Consider the following 18,366-nt stretch of genomic DNA (forward strand, 5'->3'; position numbering starts at 1 on the left):
AATGGGGACGTCATGTCATGACACAAGGGTCTGGCGGCCAAGTTGTACTTCAAAGTCGACACTTTTTAATTGTTTTTGATTCACATATGCAGTGTCTTGATCTAGTGGTTGAAGTTTTTATTTTTAAAAGTTAAATTCTTAAGTTGAAAAAAAAATGTCGATTGTTGATGAAGGTTTGTAGATTACAAATTATATTTTGTTAATTATTAAAAGTGTTTTTATGTATATAAAGTACATCAACGAAAAAGTCTTTTACTCGAAACCAATAAAATTTTGATTTGCGCAGAGAACTTTTAAATCTAATGATACAGTCTGAAAGACCAAACTCTCGTTATTATTAATCCGAAGAGAGAATTGAGAGTATAGTGCGCGTTTTTTAAAATAAAGTGGTTTGAGTTAGAGACTCATTAAAATTATAGTAAAAGAATCGACATTAATTGTGGGTAATGGATGTATAGCCGAAAAGCTTCTAGGTTTTTCTGCCGTGGTATCGATTACAAAAGTTTGGTACTTTTTTAAAGCTCAAGGTGGGGGAGGGGGTAGGTTTTGTTTAAAATTATCGATTTTTCTGATTTTTTTTCTCAGGTGTGTAACTGCTTGAATTCATATAGATATTTAATAAGAAAAATGGTGCTCCGTAATTTTTCCAAAGTTCCAATACCTTTATCTCGATGATCCAATTAATACAGCTCAAAATAAAAGCTTATTAAGCGAACCCCATCGGCGAAAAATCAAAAAAAAAATCTTCGAACGAAGAGGTTCGGTTAAAAATCTTATTTTTTCAGTTCTATTAACCCTAGAAAGATAACCTACGTCGAATCGACGTATAAATCATGTGTATCACTTATGGTCTATGAAATATGGTTATCTTTCTAAGGTTAATCAGATGGTCAAAGTTAAGCTTTTATGACTTAGGATAGATAACAGATCAATTTTTTTAGGTTTTTTACTGAAAATTTTACTTGTCGCGATCAAAATTCACCAATTTCTTACTCCGTTTTGGATAAAACATGTCCAAATTGCGACTTCAATAAGTAGCAGGTATAAGCGTTAAGTATTTCTTATTCTTGTTCTTCTTCAGGTGAATCCACAACGGATTATATTAAAATATTACCTTATCTGAAGTATTATTGGACAGTGAATTTGAAAAAATTTAAAACAAATTTTTAGATCTCCAAGAATTTGTTATTGCAAAAACAAATTGCCCCGATTTATTCGTAAAAGAAATCAACTACAAATTACAAAATTTTAAAAAACAATTTCTTTTAAAATGGAACAACTGTAATAGGCACAAGGAAAGTTTCTTGCAAAACGAAAGCGTTTGGTTACTAGGAGAGTTAAAATAAAAATAATATTGTTCATTTAAACGTGGCCGCCCGAGAACCAATTTTGGGGCAGAGTAGTGAGCAAACGAAACGGAGGAAAATAAATTGAGGCCGAGGTTCCAGTACAGTCGTTATTAGACAATACTGTTAGGTACTCGTCTGATGGATTCACAACAAGAAATGATTGCGACCTTAAACCCTTCAATAAACTTGACACTAGTTAGCAAGTGGGGATTCGATGGAAGCTCTAATCATACCCAATATTATGCAAAGGTTTACATCGGAAGAGAGTGACGATAAATACATGTTCATATCATCAATGGTGCCTTTGAGAATAATAGGTGACCAAATTAATATGAAATCTATATAGTATGGCAAAATCCACAGCCTTCATCTCCACTGTTTTGCAGGCTCATTAAATTGCAATATAAGCCAGACAAAAATGAACTCATTAAAGCCGAAATAGAGAACATTGAATACCAAATACAAAATTTAACACGAACGGAATTAATAAACAATGATAAAAAGTTTAATATCAAACATAAACTTGTCTTGACAATGGTCGATGGCAAAATCTGCAACGCTTTATCTGAAACTAATTCAACTCTGTGATTTTATTTATGCGACGCGACATCTAAAAATTTCAATAAAATAGACGATATGATAGAAAGGCCTATAAAAAGAAACTTCTTATCTTTCGGTATATCTGTTTCACATTAGTGGATAAGTATGTTTGAGTGTGTTTTACATCTTGCATACAAATTGCCTGTGCAATCACGGTGTTTGAATAAAGAAAATGAACAAAAAGTTAAAGACACCAAAATCAACATCCAAAAAGAATTTAAAAAGCAAATGTCACTTATAGTCGATAAACCGGAACCTGATTATGGTAATACTAATGATGGTTATGTTGCAAAAAAGTTTTTTCAGCAATATGAATTATCTGCCACTATTACCGGAATAGACAAAAATCTTATTCGCAGGTTCTATATAATTCTGCAAACTTTATCGAGCGGTTTTAGGATTAATGCAGATCTTTTTTGAAGTTTTTGCTTAGAAACAGCTCGATTGTATGTTGAACTATATCCTTGGTATTACAGGAGCATAAGTACTCAAAAAATCCTTATCCATAGAAGTGAAATAATAACCCATGCTCTACTTCCAATCGGAAGTTAAGTGAAAAAGCTCAGGAGGCTATTAACAAAGATTTCAAAGTATATCGGGAACAATTTAGCAGGAAAACATCACGAAAGAATACTATGACGGATGTATGTTCAATAGATTGCTTATCTCTTCTGATCCCCTAATAACTTATACACGCGCAATGCCAGTGATCAACCGGAAAATTTTTCAAATTAAAATTAATTTCTTAAAAATAAAATACTCAAAAACTTTAAAAATTGTTGTGAATACTTTTTTATTTTAACATATGATTTACTAAATTTCATTTGTTATAGCAGTGAGTATCATTATTTAACAGTAGTGATGATTTATAATAGGATACTGAATTTTGAGCACTGCTTAGTATAAAGGGGACCCAATGTGCCTAGGTCCCCTCCATTCCTGACAACAGTATTCGACCACGGGAATGGTTGAGAGTTTAAAGTCACTAGGCACTAGTTCCCAACGGACTGTAGTGCCACCTAATTTATTATTTATTGAAGAATGGCTTTAACAAGACGGTGTCACATGCAACACAAATCAAACGAATATGGGTTTTCTGCTAAAAGACATTTCCTGGCCGCTTATAATTTCTCGCTGTGGCGATATTAACTATGGTCACCAAGATCATGCGCTTGAAACTGTCGCTGGTCTTATTTTTTTGTGGGGCTACGTAAAAGACTGTGTTTATGTAGATAAACGTTTAGCTCTTGAGCATTTTAAAACCAACATTCATCAAGTTATGACTGAGATACCACCCAATATGTGTCAAAAAGTGGTCGAAAATATGAAAACAAATATTTAATATGTGCTTTATTTTTACTTTTGAAACAGCAAAATGCATAGCTCTGTATGATTGTCTTCATATTTTCTACAAAAGCTTCTTTAAAGGAATATTCTTTCAGTCACAATCTTCACTTGAAATCAATGAATACAAACTTTAAGTTGAATTCAAAAAAATGATTTATAATGACTGCATTCCCAAAAATTGCATTCAAGCCTGGTATTATGAGACTCTTAGTCCAAATAGGGTTGGTGATATTGTTTCTAATGTTTCACTTTTGTGTATTATGAAAATTTCATTTCTTGTTTACACATTTCGTATCACCTTTTAAAATACAGCCTTTTAACAGTATAAGGAGTTTTTGGTGTTTAAAAATATTGCCTTCCTAAATCAATGTTGTTTTAGTTAAAATAACCCAATCCAAAATATAAAAATAACCGATAATTATAAACAGTCATGTAGCAAATTTAATTAGACATTTAGTGAATATCATTAATACTTACCCACCTTTGCCTTTATTTTGAAATGGCTTCAAGTGACTACACTTCTAAAGTCAACTAAAGATATTGTTTAGCTATTAATATTATATCCTACTTAACTTACCTCAGCTCCTTAACTCTCTAAAACAAGACCAAAAAAAAACACTTCACTCCTCTCAATTGTATATTGGCTACTTGAAGTGATAATTCCACACAAATCGCAGTAAAGAGGAGCTCCCAGAGCAAAGCACTACAGACAAGTGGCAGCTTTGCTGAATTGGCTTCTAAGTACCATATAAACCCATCAATTGACAATTACACCAATTTTCTGCAAAAATCGATAAAATCATCATTTCAACAAATAAAAATCCAAAATTGCATTTATCAAATATAAATATTTGTTCAAAAAACACACCAACAACTAAAAAACATCAAACTTTCCCTATCTCACAAAAGAAAATGTATTTTTAAATTTCAACATCAGCACAGCATCATCATTGTGGAACGATTTGGATATGAAGAACAAAATCTTATTGGCTCAATATGCTGCCATTTTTAAAAGGCGGTTCACTATCAGAATTCAGTTTTTCACATATTGCTTTGAAAACACAAAGTAATGGTTCTAAAAATAAGGGATGATGTTTGTTTGGTTGGATGAATGGAGGGAAACAACGAACAAATTGGTGAGGGAGTGAGTGTAGCGTAATTTGTTTCATTCCAATGGAATGTGGACATAATTTTTGTTCAACATTCGAATCGATTTTCCGCATCAATGCGGCGGTCAGTTTAGAATCCACACTTGTAAATGGAAGACGTAAACGGTTTTGAATATATAAACTAATTAACTAAAGAATATACATTGAAGAATTGAAAGCTATTGAAACATATCCGTCGCGAAATTAAGGATTACTTGATTTTTTTTTTTAATTTTGTAATGTTTGTAGTTAATTGAAATAGAAGAGAATTCTATTATTGTTTAAAATATGCTACAACAACATCAGCAACCACCTCAACAACAAGGATATTACGAATATAATCATCCGAGTCCTGGAAGCTTGACAAATTCCGATTCATGCAATACGACGCCATTTTCAGTGAAGGATATTTTGAATTTGGTTAATCAGAATGAACCTTATACTGGTTGTCACATGGATGGGTAAGATTATTTATTAAGACTTTTGTAACTTTGAAAAGATTTTTAAGTCCCATATCTAGTGAAAGTATACTTTGACCTTGTTTGTGATAATTTTGAGTTGCTAAGTAAAAGTTAAGTCGTCCTCATAAGGAAACTTCGTAACTCACAAATTGCAAATTTTACTAAAGAAAACGAGAGTTCCGGGTTTAAATAAGTTTGTATTAATTTCAAACTTTTAGACTTATGTTAGTTAGGTTTTATGTTTACTGAGTGCTAAACTATATATTAAAATATTATAACAGTGATAAAAATGTTCTAGCAAATGGATTAGAAATATCATATTTAATGTGTTACAAGGTCTGCCTATTGAGACGACGAATTCTTATTTTCGTACAAATATTTTACAAACAGAGACGTTAGAAACAAAATTGAGTTTGAGTCTTCAGTTTAGGTTTGAAAACGCAAGAGAATTTGAACTTTTATCTCTATAGGCTTGAGAGTTCTACAAATCTAATTTTGTTTCAGGAAAAATTACCAATATTTGGAAAAAACAACTAATTGACATATTAGCTTGGCCAATTGCTTGCCATTTTACGTTCGAAGGACGAGGTTAAGAAGTTAGATTAAAACTTCTTTAATAACTAAAGATAAATATAAAAAACAATAGATTGCAAACCGAGGACAAATGATTCAAGTTATTTGCAAACTTTTTTAGGCATATCAAAAGAAAGGTTTGGGGGTGTTGAACAAAGACCACCAAGTCTGTCTTCATGAATCTACATGTAAATAAGTCTGCTGTGGTATCAACTCATGTTAGTCTTTTGGCCGTGATAATAAGGAGCTCAAAAACTTGTAATAAATGAAAATAAAAAAAAAAGTTACAAAAAAAAATAACAGTCGCTTTTTCGACACTCAAAAGCGATCTGCAGGGGTATTTGGCACGGTATTTAAATATTATTTACATTGATTATTATTTATTTGAATAGTATATTTATCGGACTTGCACCACAATTGTTTAAATTGAATTTATTGTAGTTATTTAGGTTTGATGTGGGTCCATTGGTAGCCTTCTTAAGGAATTTTGGCCTGTCCTTTTGCAGTAGAAATTTTTGGACTGTATGATTTCGAATAACATTCAAATTAAAATCTCCGAAATGCAGTGTTTGCCAATATTTTTTCAACTATAAAAATAAAAGACTTAAACATGTATATACAAAAAAAAAACATATTAAGCGACAAATAAAACCTGCTAAATTTTGAAAGGTTAATGGGTCTTAGAACGAGAGGTGGTAGACTTAATGTTTTGTAAATTATTTGAACTTTGTAATGTCTTACCTTTGAGCACTTCTCTCACCACTTTTGTACTGCTCAAATAATCTGTTTGCTCGTCTTTGGCTATGGCTACTTACCAAGAATAATCTACTTTCAAGGTATGAAAAGCTTTTCAACTTATCTTGTCCGGTTGTTAGATTAAAATTTGAATTAATAATAGTTTTAAAAAATGTTGTAACTTTTAGCTTGAATTTTATTTTTTAATATCTGAATTTTATCATAATAATGTCTTACTATTGTTGATACCGATACAAATCTTTGATTTTTATGTCATAACTCCTTTTTCTTTTAACCTTCTTGTCCCTCCCGCCTAATTTTGGCTTTTAAAAGCCCTCGTCATAGAAGACAAACTTTGGATTGCTGATGTTATTTTAAGCAGAAAAACTTTTGAGGTAATTTTGTCATTTGCGCTTCTTCCTTTTCGAGTCATTACAATTTTTAAAAAGGTTTGAAATAATTACTTTAACTGTCTCTTGTTTTTCTAAATTTCGACTGATACTTTATTGGTTTATTTTATGTTAACAACAAAAAATACTTGCTTTTTTACTATCTTCAAAAATTTAATTAATCCGGAATACGGTTTTATCGTAATTTAGCTTTTAACGAAATTTATGGATTTTTAAAAATTTGTTCGTGCTTTTAAATCTTTACTTTTTATTTTTTTAAGTAAGTATTTTTTTAATAATTTAACCCACAAACCTTTAAGATAAAAAATAATAGATTCAATAATGAAATTCAATATTTTCATTGGAAAATATTCAAAACACAGTCAAAACTAATAATTTATAGTAGACAAAATAAAGTTAGACTAATGAAGGAAATGATTGCAAGAATAAAAAAAAATGTATAACTCGGAAATAAAAGAAACAAAAAGTTAATCATGAGTTTTTAGGTTTAAAATGACCTTAATACACCATGAATTTCTCTTGTGTCGGGGAAAGTGGACACCCTGTACAATCTGACATCTAAGAACTACATATATGGCATTAGTAAACAAATTTTGAACTCGAAATTTTAATAAATCATGAAGTTACGGGGGTAGAGAAGTCGAAGAAAGTGGGTCCCCCGATTCCGTCCACCTGTCTGTGTGTTCCTACAGCCCAAACCATTGAGCCAATTGAGTTCAAACTTTTTAGTTAAATCTTAAGCAGGTTCTAGTTAAGCGTTTTTTTAAGGTTTTGCTTAAGCTTAAAAAAACTAGTATTGCACTTACAAATTGTTTGGTCAGAAATCAAAAATTCGAATTTCATCGAAAACGATAGATTTTAGATTTGTTAAAAAAAAATGTTTTGTATTGCTCCAGAAGGGTACCCCCTTAGAAACGTTGATTTGTTTTTAAGTTGCCTCATGAACTAATGAACCAATTTCAATAATTTTTTGCAGCACAACCTGTTATTTATTTATTTATAAATCGAAAAATAAGTTACAAAATAAATGTTTAAATTCTTTAAATAAAAGGCATCCAGATAACAAGGAGATTTGATGCCGTAAGAAGCAAAATATATACGTCTCTAAGTTTGTATGTATGTATGCACATAACAAAAATGAGAATACTTTATTTTTAGCATTTTCATAAATTAAATCAATTTTCAAATTTCTTTAAATTTGTTGTGCTTCGTTCTTCGGTGTGCACTTTTTTAATAGCTTCAGGTATCTTTTGTTTGAGATATTAGGAATATGGGCGATATGTAGATGATTGTGTTTTGAAGATCTGTGTTCGGGATTTGGCTTGAAATTGGGCAATCCACTAGAATATGCCAGACAGACAGAACTTCTTTACAGTTTTCACATTCTTCGGGAGGTTCATGGTTGGTGACTTGAAAATAAAGTTCTTCCTACTGTAATATGGAAAAGTATTACACACTCTGCTCTAGAAAAGCCTTTTGTAGGGAACTCTGATGTGGGTAGGATGATGCTTCCGAAGGAAATTATCTTCCGTTTCAATACTATTAAAGATTTTCGCATTAGAAGGGGAATGTTAGGCAAATCTTTTACGAATGGAAAGTGAAACACTTTTTTAGTTGCTACATCTGCCACTTTATTACATTTTATGCCGACACGACTTGGAACCCAGGCGAAAACGATGTTGATGCTGTTATATAAAACGCTTCGCATATAGTTAAAAATATTAGATGATCAAAAATGTCAAATTAAATTTTTTGGATTGAAAAAAAAAATATTATTTTTTCTATCTAATAAATAGTCAATATTTTTTTACAAAAAGCTCTGATAAAAACTAAAACTGAAAAATGTTATTTATAAAAACATGAATTTAAAAAAACAGCTTTAACAATTTTCGAAAAAAAAAGTTTTATAAGTCAAGTTTTTTGAGATTATTTAAATAGTTTCAATTTTTGAAGACAAAACCATTTCATAAGTAAAATTTTAGTCTTTCGATATAGAAGAAACTTCGTGCAATCGTGAACTTTATTTTTCTTCTTTTGATCTTATCTTTACACCATTTTTTTATAATAACCGCACACTCATGGGGATATTACTACCCTTATTATGCAAAGACACAGTGTCATGAGGCCCTTTTATAGCTTTGAAACACAAATTTCAATCAGTCAGCAAGATTTTAAAGTAATTAATCCAAAAAACGAGGCTTGGATGCGACCTACACTACACTACGACTACACGATCCTGTGTGTCGATTGGTCTTGTTTTCGTGTTTTGTTAAAAAAAGTTGAAAAATTTAATTATTCTAAAAAAATTTAAAATAAATAACAATATTTTGCATATAATGAAATAGTTTGATTTCAAAATCTATTTTTGCTATCGATATTTTTTAGTCGTTAACCAATTTTTACCAATTTTAGTAGCATTTCTAAAAAGTTTTTATTTCTTTTAAAAACAAATACAAATTGGATGAACGAAATTAACATGAAGTCAATACCTTCTTTTGTTCACGTGATATCGAAAACCGAACATCATTTGTACCAAATGGTACGGTTTTTTGTAGATTTTATTTTTTTTTATGAAAAAACGGACTGTTGGTTTTTTATCAAAAATTCACTGAATGTCAAAAACAATATTTTCAATTTTTGAAAAGACATTTGAGTCGAAAATACTTTTTTGCGAACTTTTAGAAATTTTTTTCTTTAGGTTTTTACATTTTGTAAAAAACTTTTAGTTCCGTTTTTCAAAAAAAATTATCGAATGTTCGAAACAATATTTTCATAAGATACAATTAGATTCAAGCCAAAATCTGAAAGTTTTGAAAAAATATTTAAGTCGAAAATTAATTTTTATCTACTTTTGTTAATTATTTTTTTGGATTTTAATTTTTTGTTCGATTTTTCCAAAAAAAAATAACTAAATTTTGACAGCAATATTTAAAAAAAAAAATAAAATTAGTTTAAAGTTCAAAGTTTTGAAAAGTTATTTGAGTCAATGAAAATCAATATGCACCAACTTTGAGTAATGTTATAAAAAAAACTATCAATTCGATTTTTACTGTTCGGATTCGGCTAAAAACTGTTGGTCCCTTCTATCCCTGTCAACAGTTCTCGCACACAGGAATGGTTGAGAGTTGTCAGTTACTATAGGCCCTTGTTCTCAAACGGACTTGTTGCGCCACCCAATTTATTTATTTATAACTCTTCTAAGCCCGCTGCTTCAGAAATATTTTTTTTTTACTTGCAGAACTTTTCAAAGCCAATCTTTTTTTAATGAGTCTAATAACAATGAAATTCTGTCAATCAAAACAAAACTGCATTTTTAGTATCTACATTACAAATATTATTGTTAAACCGTTTTATACTGATGATCAATAAAAACATTTATTTTTGTTTTAATAGAAAAATTAGCTTTTTAAAATGTGTACTTTCAACAAAAAACCAGAATTTTGTAAACCAACTCCTTTAACTAATAACTCAAATTTTTAGTTTTTGCTTTTAATGCTTTGAACGTAGAAGTCAATGATTTAAATCATTACAGTCCTAAATGTCTGAACTATTAAAACGCAAAAATTTATATCCTATAAGTTGTTGTTTTCGATTAATCTCTTTCTTTTTATATTGTGCCTTGTTTGAACATACATACACACAATTACCAAGATATTCATTCAAAAAAATCAACCTTATTTAAATTCTCTAAAACAAAAATAAAAAAAAGGATATCACCCTCAACAAATAAGGATCAAATATATTTAACGACCTAGTGTCGTAACCTCTAAACAAACAAAAACCAAGCCGCACAATAAAAAGAAACCCAAAAATAAAAATTAGAACAAAAGATAAATGACAAAAACGGAAACTCTGCACCGTATCGGCGACGCACGGCGGCGGACGCTCATCTCAAATTCACATCCTGGTCAACACATGTGTGTGCATACCCATTGTTCGGTATCCTTTTTTTTTCTTTGCCTTAAGAAGATTCACATTTGTTACACATTTTGGTAATGGTGCATGAAATTGTCTCTCACACTGTGCCTAATATATTTCATATCGTCCTTTCAAAAGGACATCAGACCCAGATCGAAACGAAAGTTGCAAAATTTCTTCTTCCTTTTTATAAAAATATAATGAAAACATCAACACATGCTTAACCCAAATAAATTTATTTTTAGCACCAGTACTGCAACAAACCTATATCCTGACTATGATCGCTACCCAGATCCGGCGGCGATGGTTCCGCATGGATACATTGCTCAAGGTCAGATTTACTCATCGTACGATTACAACAACAGTCCACACCATCCACATCCGCATTCGCATCCACACAGCCACCATCATCCATCCTTGCATCAAGCATATCAATACACCCCTCAATACTACCCCACAGCAACTTCTCAAGGATTCACCTACCCGTATGCCGATATTCCTCCAAACGGTACGCATACCCATGTCCTTCTTAACGATGGAACTTATATGAAACAGGAAGTAATGCCACCATCTTATGTAACACCCTCACCTACGTTAGACTTAAACAGTTCAGCCGAAGTCGACGTTTGCGCAAGTAGGTCATCCTGTCCTAGTTCGGAGAAGGATCCAGCGGTGCCAGCACAAATTTCCGGCAGTCCTTGCAACGAAATCACTTCCCAACATGTCAAGGAACTTGAGACGATATGTGACTTCGACGATACTGATGATACGGATGCGACACAACAGAGTAAGTTCAACTGATTTCCTTTTTCCAAAACATGACTAAAGTATGTTATTTTTTAGAAGACTCTACCCACGTGACTTCGTCACGCTCTGAATTGCGAAAGAATGGAAAACCTCGAGCCAAACGAAAGCCTCGCGTCCTGTTCTCCCAAGCTCAAGTTCTCGAGCTCGAACGCAGATTCCGTCAGCAGAAATACCTAACCGGTGCCGAACGTGAAGTTATCGCTCACAAATTGAATCTTTCTGCGACCCAGGTGAAAATTTGGTTTCAAAATCGCCGTTACAAGTCGAAACGTATGGAATGTGATAATGGCTGTGCAGATCCGTCGGCTGCCTCAAAGTGCAGCCTCGACTGGAAGAAGTATCCAGTTGTTGGAGTTTATGGTGTCGAATCGAGGAAGTCATCGCCAATGGAGGGCATGACAATGCATATGCACGGATCAGTAGGAATTGTACCAGTTGGTTCAGGGGCAGCGCAACCCCCTCCATATCCATCAAACGTCACTAACCATAGTGGTGGGGTTGGTGGAGTTAAATATGAAATACCTGCGAATAATCATCATGAAACAGACGTGCATTTCATCAATGCTTATGAACCTCCAAAAGCTTATTGGCTTTAATTAAAAGTATTTCAAAAAATAATTATAAGAGATTTTGTTAACTTTAAGTTTTAACTATAGAAATTATTTTGTTGAGTAGTTGAATAAATTTTTGTAAATAATCTTTGGAAGTCTGTAAATAGAAAAATATATAAATAATTGATTGTCATTATATAAATAAAAACTGAAACAAAGTTTTCTTGACGATTCTTCTATTAATCGAAGGATGGACAAATTTTTTTAAAAAATAGGGAAGAGTCGGAAAAGATTTTAAGAAAATACTAAAACTCGATATAGAATAGGAGCACAAGTATGTATTATATCGTCTCCAGTTTTTTGTCTTGGATAAAAGAATAACGATGGGAAGAAATCACGCTATAAAGAACTGAACTTCTTTTATGTACACCAAACCTTTAAAAGGATGTAAATTGTTTTTGAATGCCTGCACATTGCAATGAGTTTAAAATATTTTGTCAGGTGAAGCATTGAACTTTTGTGTTGTACGGCCAAAGAGCGAATCTCTGTGATTAACAGTACGTCCGAAAATCAGCTCAAGGTAAGTTTGATGAACATTCCCAGAACTACGGATGTTTAGGTTTAATTGTTTGAGGCGAGAAAAACAGCTAATTATTTTGTTAGTGATAAAAGCAGAAACGCATTTTTGAAAGACACTTAACATTGCAGCATTGCTCTAAAGATACCTAAGTGTCAGATAAACAACAGCCACTTATCATTTTTAGATCTCTCTTTATACATTTACCTTAAAGCAATTGCTATTTTTTAACTTCCCATAGGAAGTTATTGTTATGGGTGTTATTTGTCAAATTGAAAATTTTGACATTTCTCGACGTTTCAAGGTCCCTAGAGTCAAAATAAAAGATTTTTAGAAAGGTGTCTGTGCGTGCGTGTGTAAGTAAGTTCGTACATCAGTACGTCCGTATGTCCGTATGTCGGTATGTCCGCACGTTCGCGACGTTTTTTTCGTCGCCTTTAGTTCAAAAACCAGAACAGATATCGACTTCAAATAAATTTTGTTACAGAAAGGCCTCTTAAGAAAATTGCGTGGGTGGTTTTTTTCACTATAGCAGTTTAAAAAAAAGGTGAACATTTTGATTAAACCTAAATATATTATGATCGAGAGAGAAAGACTCATATTAAATTTTATATTATATATTTACGTGATAAAAAACAATTGTATTTTTGGAAAAAAATCCATTTAACTGTTTTTGTTAATATGATTTTGTCTCCAATCAATTTTGTGCAACGAAGAATAATGTTTTTGACGTCTGATAAAATTTTCAGAAAAACCTAATTAAAAAAAAAAAATAAAAACCTAAAAAAAACATTATTTAAAGTTGGTAAAAATTGAATTTTGACTCAAATATTTTTTCAACAACTTGAGATTGTGGCTTTAAACTTATTTTATCTTATAACAAATATTGTTTTCAACATTAGGAAAAATTTTGAGAAAAATCGAATTGACATTTTTTCTACAACAAATAAAAACCTGAAAAAAAAAATTAATGAAAGTTAATACAAATTGATTTTCGACTCAAATATCTTTTCAAAAATTTGAGGTTTTGGCTTCCAACTAATTTTGTGTTTTAAAAATATTGTTTTTAACATTCAGAAATATTTTTAGAAAAATCGAATTGACAGTTTTTCGACAAAAAATAAAAACTAAACAAAAAAGAAAAGTTGGTAAAAATTGATTTTTGACTTAAATATTTTTTCAAAACTTTGAGCTATTGGCTTCAATTTTATTATCTTTTAAAAATTACTGTTTTCAACATCCAGTAAAATTTTAAGCAAAATAGGATTTACAGTTTTTTTTGCAAAAAATAAAAACTTAAAAGAAAATTTAACAAAAGTTGTTAAAAATGGATTTTTGACTCAAATATCTTTTCAAAACTTTGAGATTATGGCTTCCAACTAATTTTATTTAATAAGAAAAATTGTTTTCAACATTCGGTAAAATTTTGAGAAAAATCTAATTGACAGTTTTCATACAAAAATAAAAACTTAAAAGAAAATTTACAAAAGTTTTTAAAAATTGATTTTCGACTCAAATATTTTTTCAAAATTTTGAGATTATGGCTTCCAGTTAATTTTAACTCACAAGAAATGTTGTTTTCAATATTCTGATTTTTCTTAGAAAAATCGAATTGACAGTTTTTTTACAAAAAATAAAAACCGAAACAAAGAATTTAATTAAAGTGGATTAAAATTGATTTTGGACTCAAATCTTTTCAAAACTTTGAGATATTGGATTTTAACTACTTTTATTTTTTTTAAAATATTGTTGTCAACACTCAGTACAATTTTGAGGAAAATCGAATTGACAGTTTTTTTACAAAAAATAAAACCTAACAAAAAAACACAACTTGGTAAAACTTTGCTTACGATTCAAAAAGCTTTTAAAAATTAAAACTATTGTTTTCACACTTTTTAATTTCACGGAAAATATTGTTTTCGATATTTTTTTTATGATTTTTTTTTTATAAAAATCCAACAGTCCGTTTTTACATAAAAAATAAAATCTACAAGAAGTAGTACCTACGCAAATTTTGAAAAAATTAATGCTATTTAAATTGGTAAAAATTTGTTTTGGACTAAAAATCTATTTAACAAAACTAGATTTGTAAACGAAATTATTTCTTTCTATGAAAAATATTGTTGGTAATTTTAAAATTTTAAGAATAATTCAATTGACAACTTTTTAACCGAACTTCGTGTTTTTCAAGAAAGATAAATGTCTATTGGGAAGTTGTCAGTGTGGGTCGCATCCCAGCCTCTTTTTTTTTTATTTAATTTTATAAATTATTAATTAAATTGTATAATGGATGTTATAAGAAAAGGTGACAATATTTTCCTTATAAGAAATAAAAATCTTTCATTCTCAAGCAGAACTATGTATGTCTTAAGTTTTAGATTTATTTTGATTTCAAAGGCTCAAACCAATTGTGTAGCCTTGTTAAATATTTCCCGCTCAACTTTGTCCAAAGGGTCTGAAAAATGTCATTTGGCTGATGTATCGAATTTTCTAATCGATAATTCGATTTCTGGTACAATATGCAGGACAGAGGGACTTGGTTTAGGAAATACTTTTATTTGAACTAAAAACGTGTTGACCTGAAGGAATGAAGTACTAATTGATGCCAAGTTCAGTCTTTAATTTACCGATTTTCTTGTAGTCATCCTTTTCATCTCTATTTTTAGTTTGTTTTCTAATAAAACGTATCGTAGTTGAATATGTTGAATTTTGTTTTAGTAAAATATCAATCGGTCCTTTTTGACGTAATTTGATAGAAGTAAGTGTAAAGAACTCTCTAGTTAAAAAGATCATTCTGAACATTCTAAGTGCAATATTATAACACCCCCCCCCCACGCCTAGACAACAAGAATACAAATATAATGCTTTGATGAAAAAAAAGTCTTATTTTCATGCTATGAATTCTTCCAGATCTTTTCAAAAATCGTTCCATGACTCAATATTGTTAGAGTATTATCAACAAAAGGAGCTCGAAAAAAAATTTGAGCAATTTCCTTTTAAATTTGCTAAAATTAAAGTTGAATTAAATTAAAATCGAAATTGAATTAATGGATATTAAATAAATTAAAAGAGGCTGAGATGCGGCCCACACTAATAACTTCCCATTAATTTGTCTTAAAACTTAAACAAAATATTCATGATAATATTTTGTGTGAGATTAATAATTTAATGTCTTTCTTTGTTCTCATAATACTTGAGTCGAAAACTATTTGTTATCAGTTTTGTTTTTGTAGGTGTTCGTGTTTTGTTTGAATATTACTAAAATATTAAATAAAATTTACTTAATCAATTTTTGAACACGAGATTTTAAGTCGAAGCCCAATTTTTATCAATTTTAGTAGCATTCCTTGAAAATTTGTATTTTGTATAAAAACAAATAAAAATATTGGCGCAAAATTTTAAACAACCTATTATTAAGGCCTTAGCACGATACTAGTTAACAATTTACTATATACATAGTAATCTACTTACTTTTCACTAATTTTAAACACTTTTTATTGTTTTGCTAACTAGTATCATGCTAAAACCATTTTGGCTGGAGGCGGTCAACGACGGAAGTAAACTCAAATTTCCGAGTAAATGATCGAATGGTCGCAGTGCAAGGCTGTGTTGTGTGATATTTTATAATTGAATCGATAAATCGAAATTAAAATTGAATGAAATGTAGAAGCATAGAAAAAATATAAAACCAAAAATAAATTATTTGTTCATTGTTCGATGCTTTACGTTTGTGGTTTTAAGTTGTGTTGCAGTACCACGAAAGAAGATAATAGAAAGGGAAGGAAGGGAAACAGTGCAGGTTGCACAAAATATTGAACTACCTTACGAAAGTTGTATAGAACTAATTAGAATGTAATTGCTTAAATAAAAAATTTATTCATCTTGTGGCTTCGCGATGGCGTGATGTATTTATTTTTAAAATGATGTGGAAGACAGAATGACCCCCGCCAAGTCTGAAGTCAAGTTTCAAGTATTTAATACAAAAGTTTCAGGGATGAAGGGGCGCCATTGTCGTGAGCCCATTCCACCCGTCCCCACAACTTCGGTTGAAACTTCTTGAATGAGAATGTTTGCACTTCAAGAATTTTCAAAAAATTGAATCTTGAGAGAATACATACCATATAGAACATATTCAATGTGTGAAAGGGAGTACTTGGATATTTTCATTTTATCAGCAGGGTGGTGATATACTGATGATTTTGTGATCGTGTGGGATTAAGGAGTAGGTACAGAAAACCTGTTTCACCTCAACTATGATCGACGAGGGTACATCTAACGCAGCTCAGCTTCATTTGCTGCAGATCGAGCATGCTAAGCAGGTCTTACTGCTTGACGAACAGCTCTTATTAAATGCCAAGGAAGCTAATGCTCATGCTCGTGAAAAGCATTTATTGGAATTGGAGCAAATGAAAGAATACCACAAAAAGAGAATGCGAGAGTTTTAATTTAGGCATTCTATACGGCTTCTTGTGGAAGTATGAGAATTGTTATATTTTTCTTCTTTTCTGGAGCTCGGGTTTCTTAAAGGGGTTAGCAAAATGTTGGAACATGGATATCCAGCATCGCCTAACAAGATACCCTGATGGATGCTAATACTTTCTTCAAGCTTACTTTTAAGGCGACAATTGTTCCAAATGTTGGAGTCATGAAGAGACCCACGAGATCTTGCAACGATATCTATAATTCTGCATTTATGATCCGTTACAATTTGGACATTTAATGAATAATAACCTTTAAGAAATTAATAGTGTTTTGTACATGGACCAAATGATTGTTTGACTATCGATTTTTTTTAGTTAGGAATGTAATATCTACCTTTTCTATTTATGTAGTGGCCAGCCATAATAGGTCCCACAATCCTAGCTGGTCGCTTGATTTGCAAATGAGTGCAATCGATTGCACCTATGACTTTTGGGAACCTGGCGATATTGTAAAATCCGGATTTGATGTCATTCAACTCCGCAGGGGAAGATGGGAACTGTATAAAGTGTGGAAGTAGGGAAGCAATTCTTTTTGCGATGTTTTTAATTATTTTTCCCACTGTGGACTGCACCATTCCATGTAATGCTCCTAAAGTATTCGAAAAGTTGTGCATGTTTACACGTTTGTTGACTAGTAATAGAAAAGTTTATTTACCAACATCAGATTGATGGACATTTCTTCCAAAAAAGTGTAACGTAACTAGAACTTGCAAATCTGGAGAAATAGGTAGCCCACGGTTTGTAATAGGGTCTTGGATGTCAAGATTTTCAACCAAGAACCGAACAGTTGTTTTATCAAATCTATACCTGGAGTAAAATTCACCATCGTCCAGCTCTTCAAGAGGATTTGCTCGAGTTTTAAAACTTTTAACTTTCCTACACAACACTGAATCCTTAAACATTTCAAAATCTTCTTCTTCCGAAAACATTTTAAATTAATTTACTTTTTATGATATGTATAAATAAATTTTATTTCACAATTTATCAATTTTAAAACACTGTCACATTTGAGAAAAATGACAAGAAAAATCTGTATGACATAGATTTAATACGATACTAAAAAGATAAAGTAGCCATTTGGTGATTTTAACTTTAGTAAAATGTTAAGAAGATAGTACGATACTAAACTCGTTTAAAATTATCAAAATCCTTTTTTTAACCTAGTATCATACTAAAAATGATTTAACATCGTACTAAATCGTCTACAATTTTGCGCCATTGTTTTTTTTATTCTTACGTTATAACAACAAAATTAAGTACAGAATAAAATATTTTAAAGACAATACCATAATTTAATATTGAGATATGGATAATCAAATACCAGTTTTTACCAATTTTGCGTACTATTTGTTGTATGTTTTAATTTTTATGAAAAAACTGACTGTTTTGTTTTTACAAAAATGTTATTG

General features: G+C 30.8%; 3 protein-coding genes across 3 annotated transcripts; 2 read left to right on the top strand and 1 right to left on the bottom strand.

The window, feature by feature from the left end:
* Positions 1–4,493: 4,493 nt before the first annotated feature.
* Positions 4,494–11,386, top strand: LOC129942618 (muscle-specific homeobox protein tinman-like). Its single transcript, XM_056051632.1, has 2 exons — positions 4,494–4,905; positions 10,787–11,386. The coding sequence occupies exons 1-2, from the start codon at positions 4,733–4,735 to the stop codon at positions 11,340–11,342; spliced, it is 729 nt and encodes a 242-aa protein (XP_055907607.1). The 5' UTR covers positions 4,494–4,732; the 3' UTR covers positions 11,343–11,386.
* Positions 11,360–11,944, top strand: LOC129944765 (homeobox protein Nkx-2.5-like). Its single transcript, XM_056054458.1, has one exon. The coding sequence runs from the start codon at positions 11,360–11,362 to the stop codon at positions 11,942–11,944; it is 585 nt and encodes a 194-aa protein (XP_055910433.1).
* Positions 11,945–16,917: 4,973 nt separating this feature from the next.
* On the bottom strand, positions 16,918–18,156 carry LOC129944841 (putative nuclease HARBI1). Its single transcript, XM_056054529.1, has 3 exons — positions 17,613–18,156; positions 17,292–17,546; positions 16,918–17,207 (listed from the first exon to the last, which is right to left on the bottom strand). Exons 1-3 carry the CDS (start codon positions 17,884–17,886, stop codon positions 16,918–16,920), a joined length of 819 nt encoding a protein of 272 aa, XP_055910504.1. The 5' UTR covers positions 17,887–18,156.
* Positions 18,157–18,366: the final 210 nt, after the last annotated feature.

This window comes from Eupeodes corollae, chromosome 1 (genome assembly GCF_945859685.1).
Source record: "Eupeodes corollae chromosome 1, idEupCoro1.1, whole genome shotgun sequence".
NCBI lineage: Eukaryota > Metazoa > Arthropoda > Insecta > Diptera > Syrphidae > Eupeodes > Eupeodes corollae.